The sequence below is a fragment of the Zosterops lateralis genome, assembly GCF_965231275.1.
Source record: "Zosterops lateralis genome assembly, chromosome: Z".
Taxonomy (NCBI): Eukaryota; Metazoa; Chordata; class Aves; order Passeriformes; family Zosteropidae; genus Zosterops; species Zosterops lateralis.
Window position 1 is genome coordinate 20,941,530 of NC_139800.1, and position 20,882 is coordinate 20,962,411.

The 20,882-nt window shown below is 44.6% G+C and overlaps 2 protein-coding genes across 6 annotated transcripts in view; both read right to left on the minus strand.

Annotated features, from left to right (window-relative positions):
* RUSC2 (RUN and SH3 domain containing 2) overlaps window positions 1-978 on the minus strand; it is a 53,811-nt gene extending 52,833 nt beyond the window's left edge. The window contains exon 1 of the mRNA XM_083883321.1: window positions 931-978. The gene's annotated coding sequence lies outside the window, so the exon portion shown is untranslated. The remainder of the gene's footprint in view (window positions 1-930) is intronic.
* Window positions 979-4,999: 4,021 nt separating this feature from the next.
* Window positions 5,000-20,882, minus strand: part of LOC310922361 (phospholipid-transporting ATPase ID-like) — an 85,086-nt gene continuing 69,203 nt past the window's right edge. For all 5 annotated transcript variants that reach the window (XM_083882846.1, XM_083882845.1, XM_083882847.1 and 2 more), the window contains 7 exons: window positions 17,948-18,131; window positions 16,213-16,436; window positions 14,738-14,821; window positions 13,547-13,792; window positions 12,079-12,217; window positions 10,017-10,147; window positions 5,000-8,148 (listed from right to left, as the gene is read on the minus strand). In XM_083882846.1, coding sequence (XP_083738972.1) covers window positions 7,927-8,148; window positions 10,017-10,147; window positions 12,079-12,217; window positions 13,547-13,792; window positions 14,738-14,821; window positions 16,213-16,436; window positions 17,948-18,131 — 1,230 coding nt within the window. In that variant the 3' untranslated portion in view covers window positions 5,000-7,926. The remainder of the gene's footprint in view (window positions 8,149-10,016; window positions 10,148-12,078; window positions 12,218-13,546; window positions 13,793-14,737; window positions 14,822-16,212; window positions 16,437-17,947; window positions 18,132-20,882) is intronic.

A 20,882-nucleotide genomic window follows, 5' to 3' on the forward strand; every position in this document is an offset into this window, starting at 1 on the left:
CTCTGCGCTGTGAGAAATAGTGAAGTTTATTAAGGTCAGTCTTTACTTCTCCCCTACTGAACGCTATATTACAGATGTTTGCTCTTTCCCAGTATCATCTACTTTTTCTTGTTTAATCTCTCTTCTACAGAAGCTATCCCAGTCCCTTAATCATCACTATTCCACTTTTCCCTATAATTTCCAGGTCTATGCTACTCCTTCTGAAAGAGGGTGACCAGCTGGTACGTGATACCCAAGATGCAGGCAAAACATGCATATCTAGCACACAAGAATATACACCAGCAAATTTTGTTTCCAGTGTTTTTTTGGCTATAGCTGAACATTTAGTTGATGTGCTCAGATAACAATCCACAGTGACTCCAAACAGCTTGTTGTGGGCAGAGAGAAACTGTTTACAGATCAGCATTACATGTGGCATTTATCAGCATGATCTCCCATTTGCTGTTTTATCATGCTAATAGTCCTGCAAGATGCTCCTGTAACTCCTCAAGAAGTTTTCAAACCAACCATTCTGACTAACTTAGAATCACTAGAAAATTATCGTCTTCATCCTGTCTTCCAAAACACAGCTAGATGTGTTGCACAGGGACCTCTGTAGGACCAGGCACTGCAGCTACCAGAGCTTTGACGCCCTGCAAAACACAGCATTTGACAAGGAGTGCTCCAAGCACAGTGACCAGGAATGCTACATAATCTTTTAGTCCCCTTCCAACTCAAATCATTCTATGTTTCCTGGCCACCAGGAACTTGTTAAGAAAATAAAGTTTTAATTGAAAATACGATTCAGTGTCATCTTCATTCTGCCAAGGACCCCTGAACAAGCCTGCAGTGTTGGGTGGCATGAGACACAGGCTCATCCATGGCTCTACTGAGGGCTCAGGTGGAAATGCAGAGTCCACATCAATGCTTAAGGACTACAAACATGCTTACCAAACACTCGCCCCAGGCATGAGACGTGAATTGTGGAAACCATAATTTCCAGTCCAGGCAAACACACACAAGAATGAGAAGAGGAGGTGAAGAAACTGTGGGCTTCAGGTGAGCAGCAGGTATCAGTAGCAAAACCTCAATCAGGCTTCATGTTCTAGAATCAGAAGAACAGAGACCTAGAGCCAGCAAACTTCAGAAAGCATCCTGCTGTGAGTCCAGGGCTTTGGTGAAGAACTAGGAATTAAGTGTTCAGTGGACTGCAGATCCAAGAGGATCCAAAAGGCAAGAAAGAACTGGGGGTGGCCAGCCTCCGTGTACATTGGGGAGGGACACAGCAAGCAGAAAAACTCCTGAAGATTAACTTGAAGCACTCCAAGTTGAGCTGGCAAACCAGTAGGCTCTGATGCCTGGCCCAGCTGCAGAAGAGGCTACCACATGAAAGAGCATCAGGCAGCTACAACTACATACAGTACCTTCATTTCATATATTCCCAGAGCTCAAAGATCAGGGATGGAGTGGAAAAGGGTGAAGGAGCACTTAATCTACCTCTCATCTGTTTTGTACAAAATACTGCTCACAATCCCAGAAGGGAAACAGAAATGAGGTTTTAAGAAACCATAAGCCCTGTGCAATATCATGGCTTGGGACATTACATTTTTGAGTTCACATTTTAAAAAATAAAAAGATAAGAGATTATCCCTGCATTATTTATGTCCATCGAACATCGTCCTGTCAACAGATGCATGGATCCATCCAAAAGGCAATACAACCAAGCCACTGAGTAAGGAAAATGCAGGATACCACGTATCCTGAGCAGGAAAATATGTCAGACAACATCTGCTGCCACACCAAAAATTGAACCAGCAGCAGAACTGCAGAGAGGCTACTGCACAGCCATAAACCCGGCTTGCACCTTCTGAATATTCTATGATCTCTTATCCACAGCCTGAAGGTTTCTGAGGGATGACTGCCAGGAGGTAAGGAAGCCTCTGAAGGAGCTGCTTTAGGTGTTGCTGTCTAAGATGAAAGGATGCAAACCCACTGCTGCCAGCAAAAGGTCACCAGACTGGAACCTTGCCCAGCAGCTTCTACAAAGCACACTAACTAGGAGACTTTCAGACTGAAATTTTTCAACATGAGAGTACAAATTAGTTTTCTAAATACAGACCTGTACTCTACATGGAATGAATGGCCTGGATGCCCGCAGGGCTGATGGAGGTTAGCACCTGATGACACAAAAGGCTTCAGTTTAAAATCCAGGGCAGCTACTGACTCCCTGAGTCACCTTGGTGTGCATACTTCAGGCCCCAGCTCCCTGGCAAATGAGGAGATATCGATGCTCCCTGCCTCTCAGAGGAGTCGGAATGCAATAAAGCTTAAAAGATCTCAGGATCCCTGCCATAAACCCCAAAGTTAAGGGAGGCAAACAAGATTCCTCATTATGTACAAGATCCAGGCTTCTTTTATGAAGTGCCTGATTCAGATGTGGAGGCAGGATGCAGCCAGTAGCAAAAACATTGGCCTTCCTTGGAGACACACTGTTCAGATCAGATGCTGTGTTTGTCGGGTGATGTGTGGGGCTGGTGATGGCATCTGGAAGCCTGGCCCTTCGCACTCAGGTCTGAGAAGAGCTGCTCTCACAGCACACACAAGAAATTCAGCAGCACAGCTCTCACCAGGGCACATACAGCTCCCCCAAAGCCAGGAACGATGCTCACAGAGAACCTACAAAAAGCGTGCAGTTGGGTGATATGTTTTCCTAATTCAGAAGAAGCCTGGCCCAGCTCCGATATCCCACAACATCTCTTGGTGTAGAGAGTGGGGGTTGGAAAAGTCGAGATCCATTTATAGCTGAAAAGTCTGGCAGAGGGCTCAGCGTTGTGTGGAAAAGCAGGAGCTGACAGCTAAGTACAGTCATGTCCACCCAGCTGGAGAGGAGAAGCAGCCTGGGGAAAGAGAGAGGGGTATGGAAACCTCTTCTCTTCAAGGTGGTAGTGATGAGGGAGAGGTGGTTTTCCTACAGTGCCAGGAAGAGAAAAAACACTCTTTTCTTCTAAATGAATTATAAGAAGCAGGTCAGCAGAAGACTAGCTTTGGAAAAACTGAAGAGTAGCTGTGCTGCAGATATGTCCAAAAGCACTCAGGGGTCAAGCCCACGCTGCAGGCTCTGCACCTTTTTTCTGAGTCCTTCATCACATCCAGCTCTGCAGCAACACAGACCTTTATCACAGGGACAGGGCCAGGGCCAGGACTGTCTGGGAGGTGGGGCTAGGAATTCAGCCTCAAGCTTATTGCTGGGAGAAAGAGTAGCTCCCCCACTCCAGTATATTTACATCAGCCAACACATCAGCAGATGTAGCAAAATGTCCTTGCCAGCCCTCATGGAAAAAGCTTGGCCCTGAGGACAAGGCATCAGTTTAAAGCATCAGCATGCGCAGACTTATTCTGTGATGACTTCAGCTCCTTCCCATGTTGTCAGGCATGAGAGGAGAGGTATTTATGTAGCTAACCAATTTAGCTAACGATTGTGCATATTTGTAATAAAACCAGGAGAAATAACCACTAAAACTGTGTTAAAGAACACAGAGAGGATGAGGCTGTAAGAAAAGCAAACACAGTCTAGGCAAGGCAGTGAAATACCAGAGCTATTGTGCTGGCACTGATAAAAGAAGCATCATGCAAAAAAAATTCTGGTCACCCACATTTAAAAAATATAAACTCAAATGAACAGGTGCAGAAAGGGCCTGAGGGAAAGAGAAAAGCTATCAAACAAGAAGAAACTTAAGAGCCTGGCTTGTTTAGCCTAGCCAAATGTAGGCAGAGAGCGGATAGGATTGCTGTCTAAATATATCACAGGAGACAAACAAGACTGCTGAAGCAAAAGTACAAAGCTGACATGACACCAAGAGAATAAATGCAGTGAACACATTTAGGTTGAAAATCAGAGAGTGAGGAAAATCAATCCTTAGGACCGGAAGCATTCCAGCTGGAATATCTGGATATAGGATGAATTTTATCAGAGGTCTGATGGGGTTAGAGGATACAGTGCAAATGCCCACAGATATCCAAGAAGGCCTTTATGCTTCTGTTTTTGTTCCAGGTGGTAATTAGCATGGGTCACTACTGAGACATCTGCATTCATACAACAGACTTTACTAATTGGAGACCACAGGGCAAGCATGCAGTGCTCCTCTGCTCTCCCATTTCCTAAGAGCTGCTCACTAGTAAGGACTTCCAGGCTACAGGTCAGTGGGAGAGAGGTGCATGGATGCACACAGGCAGAGTGAGAGCTCCTAGGAGCCTGGAAAGAATGCAGGTATTGCAGTTAGCAATGGAAAACACCCTTGAGGTGCCTCTGCCCAAACGCACCTGCTGCCCCATGGTATTATTAGGGACAGGGATTGCTCACTGTCACCCTGTGGATTCAGGGGAGAGAGATGCTCTAAGCTCTCCTCTGCTGCAGTGCAAGTCAAGGAAACATGTCACCACTGGTTATTGAAGAATCACAGATTGGTTTGTGTTGGGAGAGATCTTAAAGATCACCTTGTTGCATCCCCTTGCCATGGGCAGAGACAACCTGCACCAGACCAGGTTGCTCAGAGCCTCATCCAACCTGGCCTTGGGCACTCCCAGGGATGGGGCATCAACAGTTTCTCTGGGCTTCCCGTTCCAGTGCCTCAACACCATCCAAACATTACCATTCTCGACCCCCAAACTGCAGCCCAATGGTGCGGCAAGTACAGGCACAACAGCAAAATAATGTTCAAACTGTGAATATTTATATTACGGAATAATGAGGAGAGAAAAAGGGAGGGGGTGAAAACAAAACCCAAAATCTATTTCAGGGATTAATTTTTGACATATCTGTGAAACACGAGAGCTTCATGGAAGACTAAATTATAATTTTCAGACACTGCACAGACGATGACACACGGTTTCACCTCCCCTGGGGAGCCAACCAGAACACAGCGCACACGAGAAGCAGCGACCCCGCTCCTCCCCGCAAAATTCCCGCACAATCCCCGCATAGTCCCCGCAAAGTCCCGCCCGCCCTGCCACCGTCCCTTACCCATCGCCCGCATCCGCTGTTTACAGCCGCTCCACGGGGCGGGCTCTCGACGCTGCCCGCCCCCACCGGGTCCTCCGCCTAAGGATGTCTGACGTTTCCTCCAAGTTTCCTCTTAAAACATCCTAGCCAGGATGGAAAATTTTGGGAATTTATGTGTTTCCCGCGTCAGGATACCGGATGAAAACGGTTGCCGTCTCAGATCCATTGTCCCACAGACCATCTCCCCGTGCACCTCTGGTTACAAACTTGTTATATCAATTAACAGAGTGCCAAGGAATCTACCATCCCATTCGTCTCTTTTTATTAAAAAAAAAAAAAAAAAAAAAAAAAAGGATTATTTTACAAAATCAGGAGTGATGTAGGACAGACATCACTGCCAGCTGATGTGTTTCAAATGCTGATTGTGTCAAATCACTGAAAGAATTGCATCTGATGCAAGCTCACCAACAGCTTTATTATCCCCTACATGTCGTAGCCAACATTTTCAAATCCCCTTTTAGCCAGAAGGTGAGTATTTCCATGTAAACTGTATGAGAAGAGAGGCACAGTGTCAGGTTTTCCTTGCTCTGTCGTCACAAGGTCTGCCTCTGCTGCTCTGCAATATATTATACTGCATCAGACGCTGGGAACAGCTTTGATAGGACTTTCAGTCCACAGACCAGTCTGGGTATCATTGGGATGTCTGCTTATCTGCACAAATTCTCCTTTTTCCTCTAACCCCAGGGAGGCTGACTGTGAAAAACATAATCCTCATCAGAAAGCCATGATTGTCTCTGCAAAGTGAATGGTAAATCAAGGGGAGGTGACAAGCACTATTACGGCGGTTTCCTCAGCCGAATGCAGGCTCTCACTTCGGTATCTCCTTCCAGGGGAGATCACCAGATAATTTACTCCTTCCCTAGCAAGCAGCTCGTCCCAGCTCCAGTTTTGCACTGGCCATGCTGAAATTTAATACCACAGTTTGCAACAAGCCTCCCCAAAGCAGCAGGTGCAACAGACTAGCTTGAGGTTTTTTTTTCTTTCCTGCACTGAGTTAAACACAGGGAGATGAAACCTTCTATTAGAGCTTAATTTCAGGCAGTAACTGCTGAAACTAGGACCACAGGCAGCAGGGTGTTCCATGAAATGGGGACATGGCTGGCCTCTTGCCATCATACACTGCCTCCACTGGCAGCTCGGAGATTCATGGCAGAGTGTCATAAATATCAACTAGTTACTGAACAAAAAAAATCCAATTCAAATGAAGGAAGGAGTCCGAATTTGTATAACAGAGCTGGGAAAAACCCCAACCTCAACAAAACAAAAAAAAAAAACCCTAACAACAGCCAGGGCTTAGTCCTCTGCACAAAAAAAAAAAAAAAAAAAAAAAAAAAAAAAAAAAAAAAAAAAAAAAGCAGCTGCATTTAGACAGCTCAGCAGTGCTGGGAGGACAGACTCTCATGCTGCCACGCTGGCCTTCCACCCAGTAACCCCACTGATTATGGAGTTGGTGTAACAAAACAGCGAGCAAATCCCAGTCCCTCAAGATCACCATGTCTTTAGCTGCGTCTGTGCATTTTAGGTCCCTCTGCTGGCAGTCAGACTGGTAGGATTTTCAGGTCTCTGCCACCCGTATTTGACAGATAATCTGTTCAGAAGTAAAATTTGAGTGAGCACAGAAAAAACACTGCAGCTATGAAACACTGCAGAGACTCCTGAGGCCTCATTAAGTTCCTCTGAATTGTGACCCCTCTGCTCCCAGACACCCTCTGGCAGGGTGAGGGAGCCTCCAGGTCATACTTTGTCCCTTACACTGAGCCCCAGCACCAGTGGAGTAAAGCCTATTTCAGCTGCTGGCCATGAAATAGCTTTTCTGGCTTTAATAATTCTGGTGTGATCACCATCAAGCCAGATGTGCACATACCTCATTCTTTTAAGGGGGAGCAGATGTCTTGTGCTGCCAGCTCAGGTGAGCCCTGACCACGGCACAGGCTACTCAAGGGCCAGATTTCATGGTTTGATCCATAAGGAAGCCTGAGTGCCTTCTGCTCTGTTATTTGAAGTCTAAAGGAAATGGCTGGTGCCCAGTTACAAAACTTGAGGGGGTTCTGAGGACAATAATCCTTTACAAGAGCAGATTTGCAACCCAGATAAATCAGGACAGGCTGATGAGTGTCAGCTCCTGGTCCCGTGACCAGCTAAGGGTTTCTCTAAGCTTGCAGCACTTCCTGATGGCAGATGTGGGAAGAGGGTGTGTTTGGGTACTGGCCATCTCTTGAGAAAGTGGATTACAGTCAAAAGGCTACAAAATCACACACGTTACAAAGATTGTGGATTTGTGGGTTGTGTGGCTGGACCTAAGGCACACCCGGGGTCAATACTGTCACCCCAGTAATACGGCCCAGAGTGGATTCAGGAAGGAGAATGAAGGCACATGACTGAGAAAGACATTGCCAATTCAACCTTTTCCTCAGACTGGAATTCTCTTTGCTCTGAGGTATATAGTTGGAGGGAGGAAAAAAAAAAAAAAGGCGTTATGAACAATCTCAGGGAGCAGAGATGCCTCCCTCAGCACGTTCTGTGTTGTGCCAGGGAGGCCCTCTGGAATACCATACAAGTCCACGGCCCAACTCACCCTGCCCACCTTCCCCAGCAGCGGCACACATCTTTGGAAAAGAAACTAGGATCAGATAGTGCACTTGGGTGAAATAAAAGCCTCAAGTCCTTGATTTGGCAGCCTGGAGGACACAGCTCTGGGCAGCCACTGGCTTGGTGCCTTGCAGGCAGCATAGCCTCCTCTCCTTACAGCCCTTTACTTTGGTTTGCTTTGGTAATTTTTAAAGCGGATATGTGTGTGTGTGTGTGTGTTTCTTCTCTCCATTTTTTTTTTTTTTTTTTTTTTTTTTTTTTTTTTTTTTGGTTGTTGATGTTGTTTTGGGGTTTTTTCGTTACAATCCTTTGTGTTTATATTTGTCACTATTTGGTGAAAATGTTCCTGTTGTGGCAAAAGGTGATTTTGGCCGCATGTTTCTCCCAGACATGATGAGTGCTCCGAAGCCGTGCTGGTGAGAGAAGGCGTAGCCAGAGCGGCGGGTGCTGGTCCGGCGCAGGCGTCGCTTGGGTGAGGGTGGAGGGGGCCGCTTTTTAGCTTCTTTGATCTTCAGCAGGACCTGGAAATCAGAAAATAAGGTGGAAAAAGTGTGAAGTGCGTCATTATTCACAAGCACAGTGGAAGAGGAGCAGAGAAAGGGAAACAAAAGCAGGGATGCAAAGACAAAAATGAGGAAAGGGCATCCTTTATTCTATTCTAAAAGGTGTTAATGGGAGCATCATCTGTAAGTCATGGGAGGGAATGATTTCCATGTATTCCCCACAGCTCTGCAATGCCGTGGTTGGAGTATGACTGCAGGACTTTCAGTCAAATCACCCAAAATGTGAAAGTCATCTCGACATGTCAAAATTCCAGAAAATAAATATAGAAACATTTAAGAATTGGCATACTTAATATAGAAAACAGACTACTAAAGGGAGTTTCTGATACATAAAAGTTTTTATGATTATAATGATGACTGTTACAGAATTATAAAACCATAGAGTGGCTTGAGTTGGAAGGAATCTTGAGGATCATCTCATTGCAACGCCGCTGCAACTATATCAGGTCGATCAACACCTCATGCAACCTGGCCTTGAACACTTACAGAGATGATAGAGAGATTCCTGTATTCCTTGACAGATGGGAAATAAATATTGCATTTCATTCACAGGTAGTGAGCTTTCTGTTCCCAGGTGGCCGCTGAGTTAATCTGATGTCAAGAGCCTTTTCAGAATGGAGATGTCTAATGCAGGAGGCTGCTATTGGGAGCCTGAGACTCAACAGAACCCCCAGCTGCCAGACTCCTGTGCTTCTTGCTTGGCACAATGGCAGTGGCAGGTGCTTGCCCTCTCTAAACATCAGGCCTGTCTACTGCCAGCCAGGGAACTTCATACAACTAGAACCCCACTCTTCTCCTGTGACCATACACTACCAAGAGGAGGTGGAAAAGTAATTTTGTGCTAGAGGGAGAGGAATGCTCAGCCTCAGCAGTGAGGCTGTGATGGTGGGTGACAGTTGTGTTTGACTTCTGCTCAGTTGGGGTAAACTCAGCCCATTTTTACACCCCTAAACCACCTTGAACCCTGTCCCAAGGACCTCCCTACACAGCAGTCTTCTCTAGCACCCACCTACCCTCTCTGCAAGTACTGAGAATTCCCCTACAGTCATATGTTCTCCTACAGTCATTGAGAACCTGTGGAGCTCCACAGACAACCCGAGGATGACCAGGGAGGGCGTCAACTGCTTTCTGCTGGGGCTGTGCTCTGATACCGATTTGCAGCAGCTCAGCGCAGGGTGAGGAAGGAAGCACGAGATGGCAGTAGCATTCAGCAAATGCTTCTCTTTGGAAGTGAGCCCGGGGAGCTCTGTGTGCGCTGATGTTCTTGTGGGGTCCCATGGCTGCCGTGAGCAGTGCACTCCCTGCCCACTCCATCACTCCCTGCCTCTCCTTGCCCTGATGCCCTCATCTGCATATTCCTGGGAGTGGCTCCAGAAGGGCCACCTAGCCATTGGCCACGAAAGGTAAATTCTGAAATAAATAAGAAAATCCTCAGCAAACATGTATTTCACCCGGTGGGGGGTGGAAGCCTGTGGTCTGCCAGGCTAAAAACTGCGCAGCATCAGGGCAGGAGGAACATGCCACTCCTTTGCTACTGAGCCACAGTGCTTAAACCCTGCACCTAAAAATAGTGCAGCTTTCCTGCCTCAGAGCAGTCTAATCCACATCTAAATAATCTCAGCCTTGGTTCCAGCTGCAGATGGTTTGAACTGTGCCAAACCCCAAATTCAATCCTCCTTCTCTGGGGAGTAAGGGACGGACAGATGGCAGCACTTGCACCAACACGGACACACACTCCAGGTAATGCCAATCCCATGCAATGTAGCTCCACACTGAGCCTAGGCAATGGTAAGCAGGATTTCTGGTTTAATAAGGTATGTCCTTACTTTGTCACTGGGAGTTGGCTTTAACTGAGCCTTCAGGAATCGATAGCCAACCACAGGCAGCACACAGAGGGTGATGCTGAGGAAGATGGCCAGCCACACATTTGGTTGGCTGAGGGTGTTCCGAGCTGTACCTGGAAAACAAACGCATGATTAAAACAATAAAAGCAGCACCTCCCACCATTATTCCCTGTTGGTCTCTGTGATGAAACAGGCCAAAATACAAGGCAGACATCATCTCCAGCAGAGAAATAAACTGGAATGTAGAGAGGACTGCAAAGCCAGTGTCACTGTCTGAGACGAGCAAAGAAAAGTGCAACATCCAGACATGATAGCAGCAACAACCCAGGTGCCCAAGGGTGTCAGAGTGAATCTTTTCTCTCTGTGAAAAGTCAAATCACAGCAAAGGATTGATATAAACATTCAGGAGTTCTTAAGCAGCAGCCCAGAACCCCCACATTTTGCCAGGACTCTAGTGCAAAGGGAGGAATACTCCTTTCTTGCTTCTCAGCACCATTTCCTAAAGGATATGAAGTAGTGGCTCTACCCAGCAGGTGATAGGAAGCACAGCCCTTTATCAGAGGAGCATGTATTGCTCTGGGCATCTGCATAGACAGTGTAGCCAAAAGGGGATATTGGCAGCACCAGTGCCACGAGGTGGCATGTCACTGACACTTCCTTTGAAACCAAAGTGCTCACTTCTGGCTTTAACAAAACTGAGGGAATGTAAGGTGGAATAAACAGTCTGCAATGCCCTCATTACAGGGATTAATGATGATAGTGTTGGCAGCATATTTGCTGAATGTTTTCTTTTCAGTGGCCAAATTCTGCTGTAATACAACTTCACTGAAATTTAAGTAAACAAGACTGTTTACTTAACAGACTTAAGTTAGTAAGTTAAGTCTGTCCAGATTTGAATTGTTTTCCTTAAAAATGGTTTCAGACTGGGACCTTATTAAGTAGCCCTCAGCATTATGGCTTCTTTGACTGATGTAGTAATAACCGACCAGCAGATGAGATACCCCTGGCAAGTGAGTTCGAATTATCATAGAATCCTCAAGGTGGGAAGAGGACTTCAAGATCGTCAAACAATCTGTCCACCTGCCTTGGGAAACTGAACAGACGTTCTGTCTTCTCTCACTTAGAATTTTTGATTCTAAAAGCCATCTTAAAGTGGAGGTGATCATCTGCTTGAAAAATACGTTGGAACAACTGACCTGTAGCTCAGATATTTAAGTCTGCTAAGCCGCTTGCAGTTGCAGTGAAGACAGACTAAGCAAGTTTTTACTGACAAAGTCAGTAAGAAATGAAGGCATTGATTAATACAAAAATCTGAGGCTTGAAATAAAGTGTTGGGATTTCAGAAGTAGAGACTCATAACAATGTTGTATCTCTATTGGCTCTGAATGCACAGAGCTATTAAAAAGATCTGACTTACTTTGCTTACTTACATGTTCTTCCTGGTCAAAGTCTCAGGAGGCGGACTAATTTTTTTATCCTTCATTTTTTTGCATTAATGTTATGTTTTATACATAACATAAATCTGTTATGCAAAATGACTACCTGGTCACCACTGGTATGTTTTGTTGTTGGGGAATTTGCATTCTGCTAACCTGGCAGAAGGCTAACCATAATCACATGGCATTTTTCTCATGTCTGACTAGATGTTAATTTCTATGCCTTCCTATGCCAAAATGATAACTTACTTACACAGATCACACATCTACAAATAAGATGCTCCTAGATAGCTGTAAAAATGGGATACCTGAAACCCGGATATAGCAGAGCAGCAGAAGGCATTCCATACAGCTCATTAGATTTATTTAAAGGACCATTCCCATGACTGCATGGGAATCTCCACTCTTACACAAGGAAGGGAACATGGCACACATTCACCTGGATGGATGGGATTCAAAATAAATCCCAGCAACCCTCAGAAATATCCTGGCATTTCTTGCAGAAAAGGCAATCAATATATCTTAAAATATGCATAAAAATACTTGGAAACTTTAAGGTCTGCAGTATGTCCGTTCTGTGTGCAATCCAGATTTGTCCCAAGGCTTACCAATGAAAGGAAAGGAAGCTGTGAAGATCAAGTACATGCCATCACTGTACATGGTGAAGGTGATAGCAAAATAAACAGAAAGGCTGCCCCAGATGAAGAACTGGTTGACAACTGTCCAGTAAGAGGTGTCCAAGCCAATCTGAAAGAACAGAGCAATGCAGCTATTGTCAGTGCCTTCCTTATTTAGCAGATCTGTGCTGAACACAGCTTGTGCTCTGCTTTGTACATCTCCCCCTGAGAATGATATTCATTCAAGTCTCAAGAAATAACAAGTCACAAATCATAAGATTATGTGAAATCATTCAAGGCAAAATTACTACATTTATCCTGTTGTTGCCCTCTTCTCAAGTTAGTGACCAGCCCTGGAGACAGGACATTAAGGGACTTTAAAGATCATCCTGTTCCAACCCTGCTGCCATAGACAGGGACATCTCCTGCTAGACCAGGTTGCTCAGAGCCCCATCCATCCTGACCTTGAATACTTCCAGGGATGGGGCATCCACAGCTTCTCAGGCCAACTTGTGCTTGTGTCTCAACACCCTCACAGGGAAGAATTTGTTCCTAGTATCTAGTCTAAACCCACTCTCATTTCAAAGGCAGTAACTGTTCTATTACTACATGCCTTTGTCAAAAGTCCCTGCCCAGCTTTCTTGTGGCCCCTGGTAAATACTGTAAGGCTGCAGCGAGGTCTCCCTGGAGCCTCCTCTTCTCCAAGCTGAACAACCCCAATGATTTCAGCCTCCTTAGCAGAGGTGCTCCAGCCCTCTGATCAACTTCATGGCCCTTCTCTGGATTTGCTCCAGCAGGCCCTCATTCTTCTTATGCTGAGGGCCCCAGAACTGAACACAGGAACTTCAAATAAGTCAAGCTTTATTTTCCCACTCCTAAGCTGTGATGTAGCATTGAAAGGTAGAGGAACAAGCCTGCAAAGACTTCAGACAGCAGAAGCTGTTATCCAGGGAAGTGTGATTGATTGGTTTTCTTTTAAGAAATCTCTCTTATCCTGATAGTACCATCTAAACCTTTTACCACCAAGTCTTAGCTATTTCTTCCAGCAGATTTAGGCTGCGTCACACATACATCATGCACTGGGCTAGGCTGCAGAGACATCTCCATAATGGAGAACCTATAAATAACTGCCTGATGGCAGACAGACTGTCCTGTGCTTCAAACCCTTCCCACAAAACTAGAACATGTCTTATCAACATGACTTAACTGATTTGTCTGTTATGACTGCAATCTTCCCAAGGCAAAGAGTCCCTTTCCTGTCACCCTGATCTTTTATAATACAAATATCTTGTTCTGTTGAACTGAAGAGACTAATCTGATGTGAAAACGCTTTTTTTTTTTTTCAGGAATGCACGATGCAGTAGCACCTACAATGCTGTCAAGGCCCCAGCTAGCCCTCCAGATGCTGCCATCATGAAACAACAACTAATTCCTAAAAATATTGCCTGGGGTGCCTTACCTGTACAGACACCACAATCAGTAAGCAAGTCTGGGCCATCAGAGCAAAGGACTGGTAGTCAGCAATCGCCTTCCCATCACTCCTCATTGTATTGTACATGGCCCCATAGGGGATGAAGAAGAGGATGAGGGAACTGTAGATCCCTTGCAACATGCACTTGACAAACACCACCTTGTTAAAGTAGAGGTTTTGCTGGCCAGGCACATACAGCTGAGGGAACAGCATGCTCCAGCGATCATCCACATCCTGAAAGCAGAGAGAGACAGTCAGATTTGCTGGCAGCTACCCAACCACAGACCCAGTTAGGGCTGCCATGTCCCTGTGAAATGCATTTCTATGAGGAAAGGCACAGCACACAATTCCTTCTGTTGTGCTTACTGGCATGGCACATCACAAGATCACCTGAGCATATTTTCCATTATGTGTTTTACCTTCCTTGTGCTAAAAAAAAAGTTGACAGCTGATAAAAAAAGAATATAGACTTCATCTAAAGCAGACTGCATGGTTTGTTCTCCAGAGATTTGACTGGAAGCTAAGGGTTAAAAAATACCTCCCCACACAGGCAAGGCTGAATGACTTGGATCCCTTAGTGTCCAGAGTGGAGCACTGAACTACTGGAAAGTAGCAAATTCCTATTTATTTAACTTGTAAATACCTCTAAAACAGCTTTATTGCTCCTTTGTCTTGTCAAACAGTAACAGTGAGCTTGAAATTTGTGTGAAATTACTGCAGAAAGAACTCACTAGAAAGGCTCAACTTGCAAAATCTGGTTTCAAAGACCAGTTAATTATTGTTTTGTCTTGTCATTAAGAAGTCACTTGCCAGGCTTCAGAAACACAGGTAATAGAATATGACCACTCCAGGGGAGGGTTGCAATGGCTGCTGTGGGCAGCAGCCTGACCCAAGAATCTCATCACACACTGAAATCTACACGCCAAATCAGCGTAATCATATTTATCTCAACTTCATGTTCCTCACAGGACTACCTAAACCCAAATCATATGACTAGGAGGGAATACACCTTCTCTCTGGTGCATCCTTTTCTTGTTCTCATTGTCAGGATATTATTTCAGGAGTTACCACAATATGCAGCCAAAAGGTCAGCTGCTTTTTCTTCATGGAACCAGCTTAAATCACCTGCAGACAAAACCCCTATGAATAAAATCCCCAAAGTGATGACAGAAACAGTACCTGATCAAAGAGACTCATTCCTAGCACTGGGAGAGAGGTGTATACCAAATTATAAAGTGTAATGAACCACTCATCATAGACAGTCTGGGGGGGAAAAAAACAAAGCAAATGAAGTTAGCAAAAAGCTGTGTTTTTCATTTCTTTGAAAGTATATGCAATTACTTGCTGAAACACGTTGGTTTGAGATGTTACTGAGACAAAAGGGATGGGATGACTTAAGCTCAACATCCCTAAACAGAGAAAGGATCACATTATGCCAGCCCATTTTGCTCAGCACCCATTCCTGGCTGTAGCCAGAGCAGGATCCTTCTGCACCACCCCACACCCCCAGCCACTGGATATCTGCACTTCCCACATCTGTGTTTAGTTGGAGGCTGGTTTGCCATGAACCAACACCATTTTTTTCACTCTAAATGTGTTCCTCTTGCAGGCTCCTGATGCCCACAGTGTTTCAGGGTTTAACTTCTTGCTTCGAATATGCTAACAGCACAAGCGCAGATCTTACAAGATCTGCACCAAACTAATCTGTGTCATCAGCTGATGGTTGTAATCACTTTGAATACTTTTGAAAATCCTGCAAGTGACATATGTGCTTCATAATGCACCTAAATGCCACAGAAGGTTTAGATTGGATATTAGGAAAAAAAAAAATCTTCATTGAAAGGGTGGTCAGTGTTTAAAAAACATGTGCATGTGGCACTGGGGGACATGGTTTAGTGGTGAATGTGGCAGCTGCTGTTGGGTTCATGGTTGGACTCGATCATCTTGGAGGACTTTTCCCACCTTAATGATTATACAATTCTATAATATACATATTCTGTCTCCAGGCATCCATCCTCCAGCAGCAGCACAATGGAGGCAGCAATATCTGTTTTATACCCATGTGGCTGAAGAAGACAGATCTGAGTTTGTTGAGTGAGGTGGGAGAAATGGCTTTGTTTATTTCCTTGTAAAATGTTTCCATATACTTTGCTTCAAAATGCTAGATTTAGCCTTATAGAATGGTTTTAGTTGTAAGAGTGCTCTAAAATTAATCTAAACCAACCTCACTGCAATCAGCACAGACATCTTCAACTAGGTCCCATCTAGGGACCTAGATTGCTCCCACCTAGGTCTAGATTGCTCAGAGTCCCATCCAACCTGGCCTGGAATGTTTCCAGGAGAGGGGCATCAACCACCTCTCTGGGCAACTTCTGTCAGTGTTTTACAAACTTCATTGCAAAAAACTTCTTTGTTGTATCAATCTAAGCTTAGTTTAAAATCATTACTCTTTGTTGTATTGCAATAGGCCCTGCTAGGGAGTTCCTCTACAGCTCTCTTGTAGAACTTTTAGGTACTGAAAGATGTTTTAAGATTTCACTGAAACTTTCTCATCTGCCAGCTGAACCAGCCCTCCTCCCTCAGCCTGTCTTCACAGGAGAGCTGCTGCCCTCTGACCATCTCCATGTCTCTGACAAAACCGAAGCAGGACCTACCTGTGCTGAGAAGCCAGAGAAGAAGCCATACCAGAAATGCACCAAGGTGAAGGCAAAATTCTTATAGAAGAAGTACTTGAGGAACTTGCACATGCGGATGTAGGACCACCGCCCGTGGACCAAGAGCAAGCGCTGCAGGTAGCGGAACTGTGCGAAGGAGAAGTCACTGGACAGGACTGCCTGCATCCCCTCCTGGCCACTGATGCCAACCCCGATGTGGGCAGCTGCAACAAGAGGATTGATCACGTCATTACATACAGACTTTTCACTGCTCCATTTTTTAAAATTAGTTACCCTGCACCGAACATTGTTTAAATTCCCTCACAGCCTTCATAAAATGTTAGAATGAGAAGTTATTAAAAAATAAAAAAAAAGGTGTACTAATTGTTTCAGCATCACTATGATTCTGGCTCTGTGATACATTTCCCATAAATGGGCTTTTATTATTTGAAATAAATTACAGGTTCAGTGACAGTTTATAGGTTTTTTTCTGAATGCTCTCCAGCAGCACAAATACCGTTGTTCATAACAGCTGCTGTTATGAAACAATAATTTTAATTTATATTGACATGTGACTTTTATTTATATGCATGCATGTCCTTCCAGCAGCCTTAAAAACATCATCCCAGACAGGCAAAATCTTCAAACCGTTTTAAAGTTTCTCAGACACTGTGCTAAAAGGCAGACTGTAGCCTTTTTACATTTCCTGGGCTTTATTAGTTCAATCAAATAATTAGATGGAAGAGTCACATATTTTTTTAATAGTAACTTGCATTTATTAAACATGGCCGTAAGTTTAATGTGGCAGCTAATTATACAGCTTTACCTAATGAACACAATCTTAATGGCTGAAGGTTGGTTAGATTCAGAGGTTTCCACTGAACTGAACTGATAAAATCCCAAAGTCTCAATCCTCTTGTGGGGAGAGTGGGTTAGTTTCTAATTATTATGCACAGTTTAACTTTCTTCTTCTTTCTTTGCTGACTGCCTGACTTGTCTCCCTTGAAGCTCTCTACTCAGCCTTTTCTTTCTTAATTAAAAGGCTCCAGTTAATCAATCCTTGCAAATTAATACAGGGAAGATTAGCAATAGGTCTTTCTGAATAATCTTAATTTAATTATACCTAGTTAGGACTTATTTTCATAAATTCACTGAGGTAATGCAGCATCAAATGATGCTCAAGGATGGAGAGGCTTGGAGGCCCATTATCTGTAACTCAAGGGAGATAATTAATAAACAGCCCTGACACAAGGAAATGCTGAAAAAACCACCCCACATAATATTATACAGAATATTTACAGGCACAAAGATTTTATGTCTACTTTGAGTCAGGCCCTGTTATATACATTGCCCTTGTGATGGTGGCTGTGCAGACACATGGGTTGACACATCACAGCCCATGTGGGCTTTTCATGGAGTCATTTAGGTTGGAAAAGACCTGTAAGATCACCAAGACCAACCATTTTGTCCATTCTAAGGTTGAAAAAAAAAAATAGGCCTTTAATGCAAACTTAGCTCCTGAAGGAGCCCAGTGTGACCCAGAAGGCAGGAGACACAATTAACCTGTAGTGAGAGTGCTCTGTAGAGATTTGTCAAAATTTGGGTCACTTGTTTCTACAAAAACGGTGGTGCAGGAGGCACTCAGATATGTGCTCCTGCTGCTAGCCCACCTCAGAGAGCAAATACCTCTTTGAGTCAATCTGCTACAGCATGCTGGCTGTCGGCCATCACTCACTTTTGATCATGCTGACATCATTGGCACCATCTCCGATCGCCAGGGTCACAGCCTTCTTGTACTTCTTCACCAGCTCCACCACCTGGGCCTTCTGCAGGGGAGTCACTCGGCAGCAGATCACCACTTTGCACATGCAGGCAGTTCTCACCAGCTCCAGCTCCAGGTTCCCTTCCAGCGCGTAAGCCTGGAAAGGAGGAAAGGAAGTATTCAGGGCAGGCTTGCAGCAGCTCCTGGCATGACAAAGAGGATGCAGTGAGGTGGCCATGACAGCTGAGCCAGGCTCTTACACTCATGTGGGTGAATCCATCCACCAAGTTGCAGGGAGCATCCACACTGCACATCATACCCTGCACCCTACACATACAAGCTTGGGCTTTGGGTGCACCACATCTCGATATGCACCACAGCTGGGCTTGTAGGAATAACAGCTGGGCATGCACAACCACTGCTCTGGCTGATGTAACCTGACAGAGGGCAGAAGTGTCAAACCCCAAGAGCAGGAAGCTGCTGCGGGGCCTGAGACAACCTTGTGCATCTCCATGTGAGAGAGTCTCTGCTCATCCCTACTGGATTACTATTTAATCCCTGGGAGATAAATAGGAAATATTTCAATTTGTTAAGTGCTTAATTAAAAAAAAAAAACATGTAAAAAGTTAAGCTCAGGTGGGCATGACAAAGCAAAACACAAAACTAGGGAGAAGGCTGCTTTACACTGAGTGCTGACCTTTTAAATCAGTCAGCTGTGTTATTTCTATTCGAGAAGCACTGAGATAACTGGATGTCTAGTCGCCCCTCCAGCTCTGCATGAGGAGGAGGGAGCAGTGTGAGCTTTTCATATTTCTTTCAGATCATGCTTTTTGGCTCTGTTCTTTGTTGTCTCTCTTTAGCAGACATGTACGGAAGGAATCTACATGGCTCACTCCTGCTCAGAGCCATTACAGCAGGCCCACTGCCCTGTCTGTGTAATGCAGACAGTCTTTACATCACATAGTCTTTCTTTTTAAAACAGAGAGCTGTGAGTCACCAGTGTCCCCTTTTTCCTCTGTCATGGCAGCAGGCTTGCTCAACAAGAGACCTTTTCATGGTTCAGCCTGAGTACTGCTGCTCAGTGCAGTCAGAACTGGCTTTTGCCTCAACATCCTTGCTGCACAGCACCAGCAAATCAAATCATTGTTGTATATTAATGGTGCAACTGCATACAAATCAACTGGCATGATGATGCCATTAAGGATGCTGACAAGTTTCTGTTCACTGCTTTGTTCAGGCAACACCAGATGTGTGCATAGCCCAACACTGTCCTCCCACCCCTCTGCCAGCAGGGATAGAGCACTGAGCAGGTGCTGTGTGGGGGACAGTATCAGCACTGCAACTGTTGTTCAAGCTCATAGAAATAAACAAATGACATCTAGATTTGTCTGCACTGTATTTGTGGTCCCCACCAAGGAAAAAGCCATAATCTTGATGAAACTCTTTATGTCTACTCTGTGTGGACTGGCTGCTCCCACACAACCCAGATTTGAGTTTCTTTGTGTGGACGTATCTTCTTCCCTGGGTGTTGGTGAGTGTGTGTTTTTCCAGGAAGATAAAGCATTGCCATCACTGCCAGTGGAGTTCTGGTAGCACAGCACTCAGGGTCTGCACTGCAGGCTGAAGGGATGTAATAGGAACAGGCAAGGGGCTTCCAGCTGATGTCCATGCAAGGCACATGGACCAAACCTGACAGGCCTCTTGTCCACCTTGCAGTGGGAATCAAAAGGGGATTATGGCCCTGGAGGAAGTGAATGTAAAAGAAGAAGAAAGCATACTTAATAACCTAGGCCCTGTCAGAGAGTGTTTGGGCTCTGAATACATGCTGCACAAGCCAAAAGTAGGGAAAGATGGAATTTTCTCAATAGTAACTTCCTGGGCTGGTGTAGAGCTGGGAGTGAAAATTTCTGGGCTGTCATTAAGAAAGGTAGCAACCACAGGGAACAGAAGGACTTTGTTTCTAGAAGGCAGCACCTTCCAGAATGACCTTTAGACCTTTCTAAAAATGTCTATTTGCTTTCACTGAGATTTGGGAAAGTAAAATACAACAGAAAAAGAAACCTGACATAAATTAGACCTTCCTCACAGATAGGTTTAAATTTATCTAAATTGTTTTTTCTTTCCTCTAACTGGTTCTAAAAAAATTCCTAATATAGATAACTTATTGCAGAGTTTCACTGTTCTCACCAGGAAGACATTTCACCCAGAACTCTCTTATTTCAGTTTAATTCCATTACTTCGTTTACCTGTTATAATTTGAAGACTGTTACCAAGATTGATCAGTATTCTCTAGGCTCAGAAATCCCAACTGACTCAGTTTCCCCCTATGCTTTCCAGAGCATGCCTGACTCAGATTTCTTTGTACTCTGTCCCAGCCTGATGTTACCTGCTCTCTTTCTAAGCAGTTAATGCAAACACTGAGCATCAAATAGATGCAGGATAACCCTCTGCAGATGACAGCTAACTGTTGTTTTAGATCAACAGTGAGCCCTTCAGAGCCATGCTTCCCAAGCAGTCTTTTATCTGTCACTTAGCAATTTCATCTAGAGTGTATTGCTTCAGTTTGGAAGATCATGGGAGAGAGTATCAATATATTAGTTACGTCATAGGTCTATATCCTATAAATTAAGCATATCTGTTTTCAGCTGTATTTAGTAGAATATGTCCTTGGTATTGAAACCCACATCTCATGTTATCTTCTTGCTACAAACACAAACCTGGTTATTTTTCTAGTATGTTTCCAGAAATTAAGTATGATCCAGCTACTCTATCCCTCTTGTTCACCAAAGATCAAGGCCAACTGTTCTCTGGTCCTGAAGCATCTTCTGAAACATTGTCTGTCATCTTTGATGTCTCAAATAACCATGGAACCTAAACTTCAAGCAGGCAAAAAAAACTCCTTGTCCTC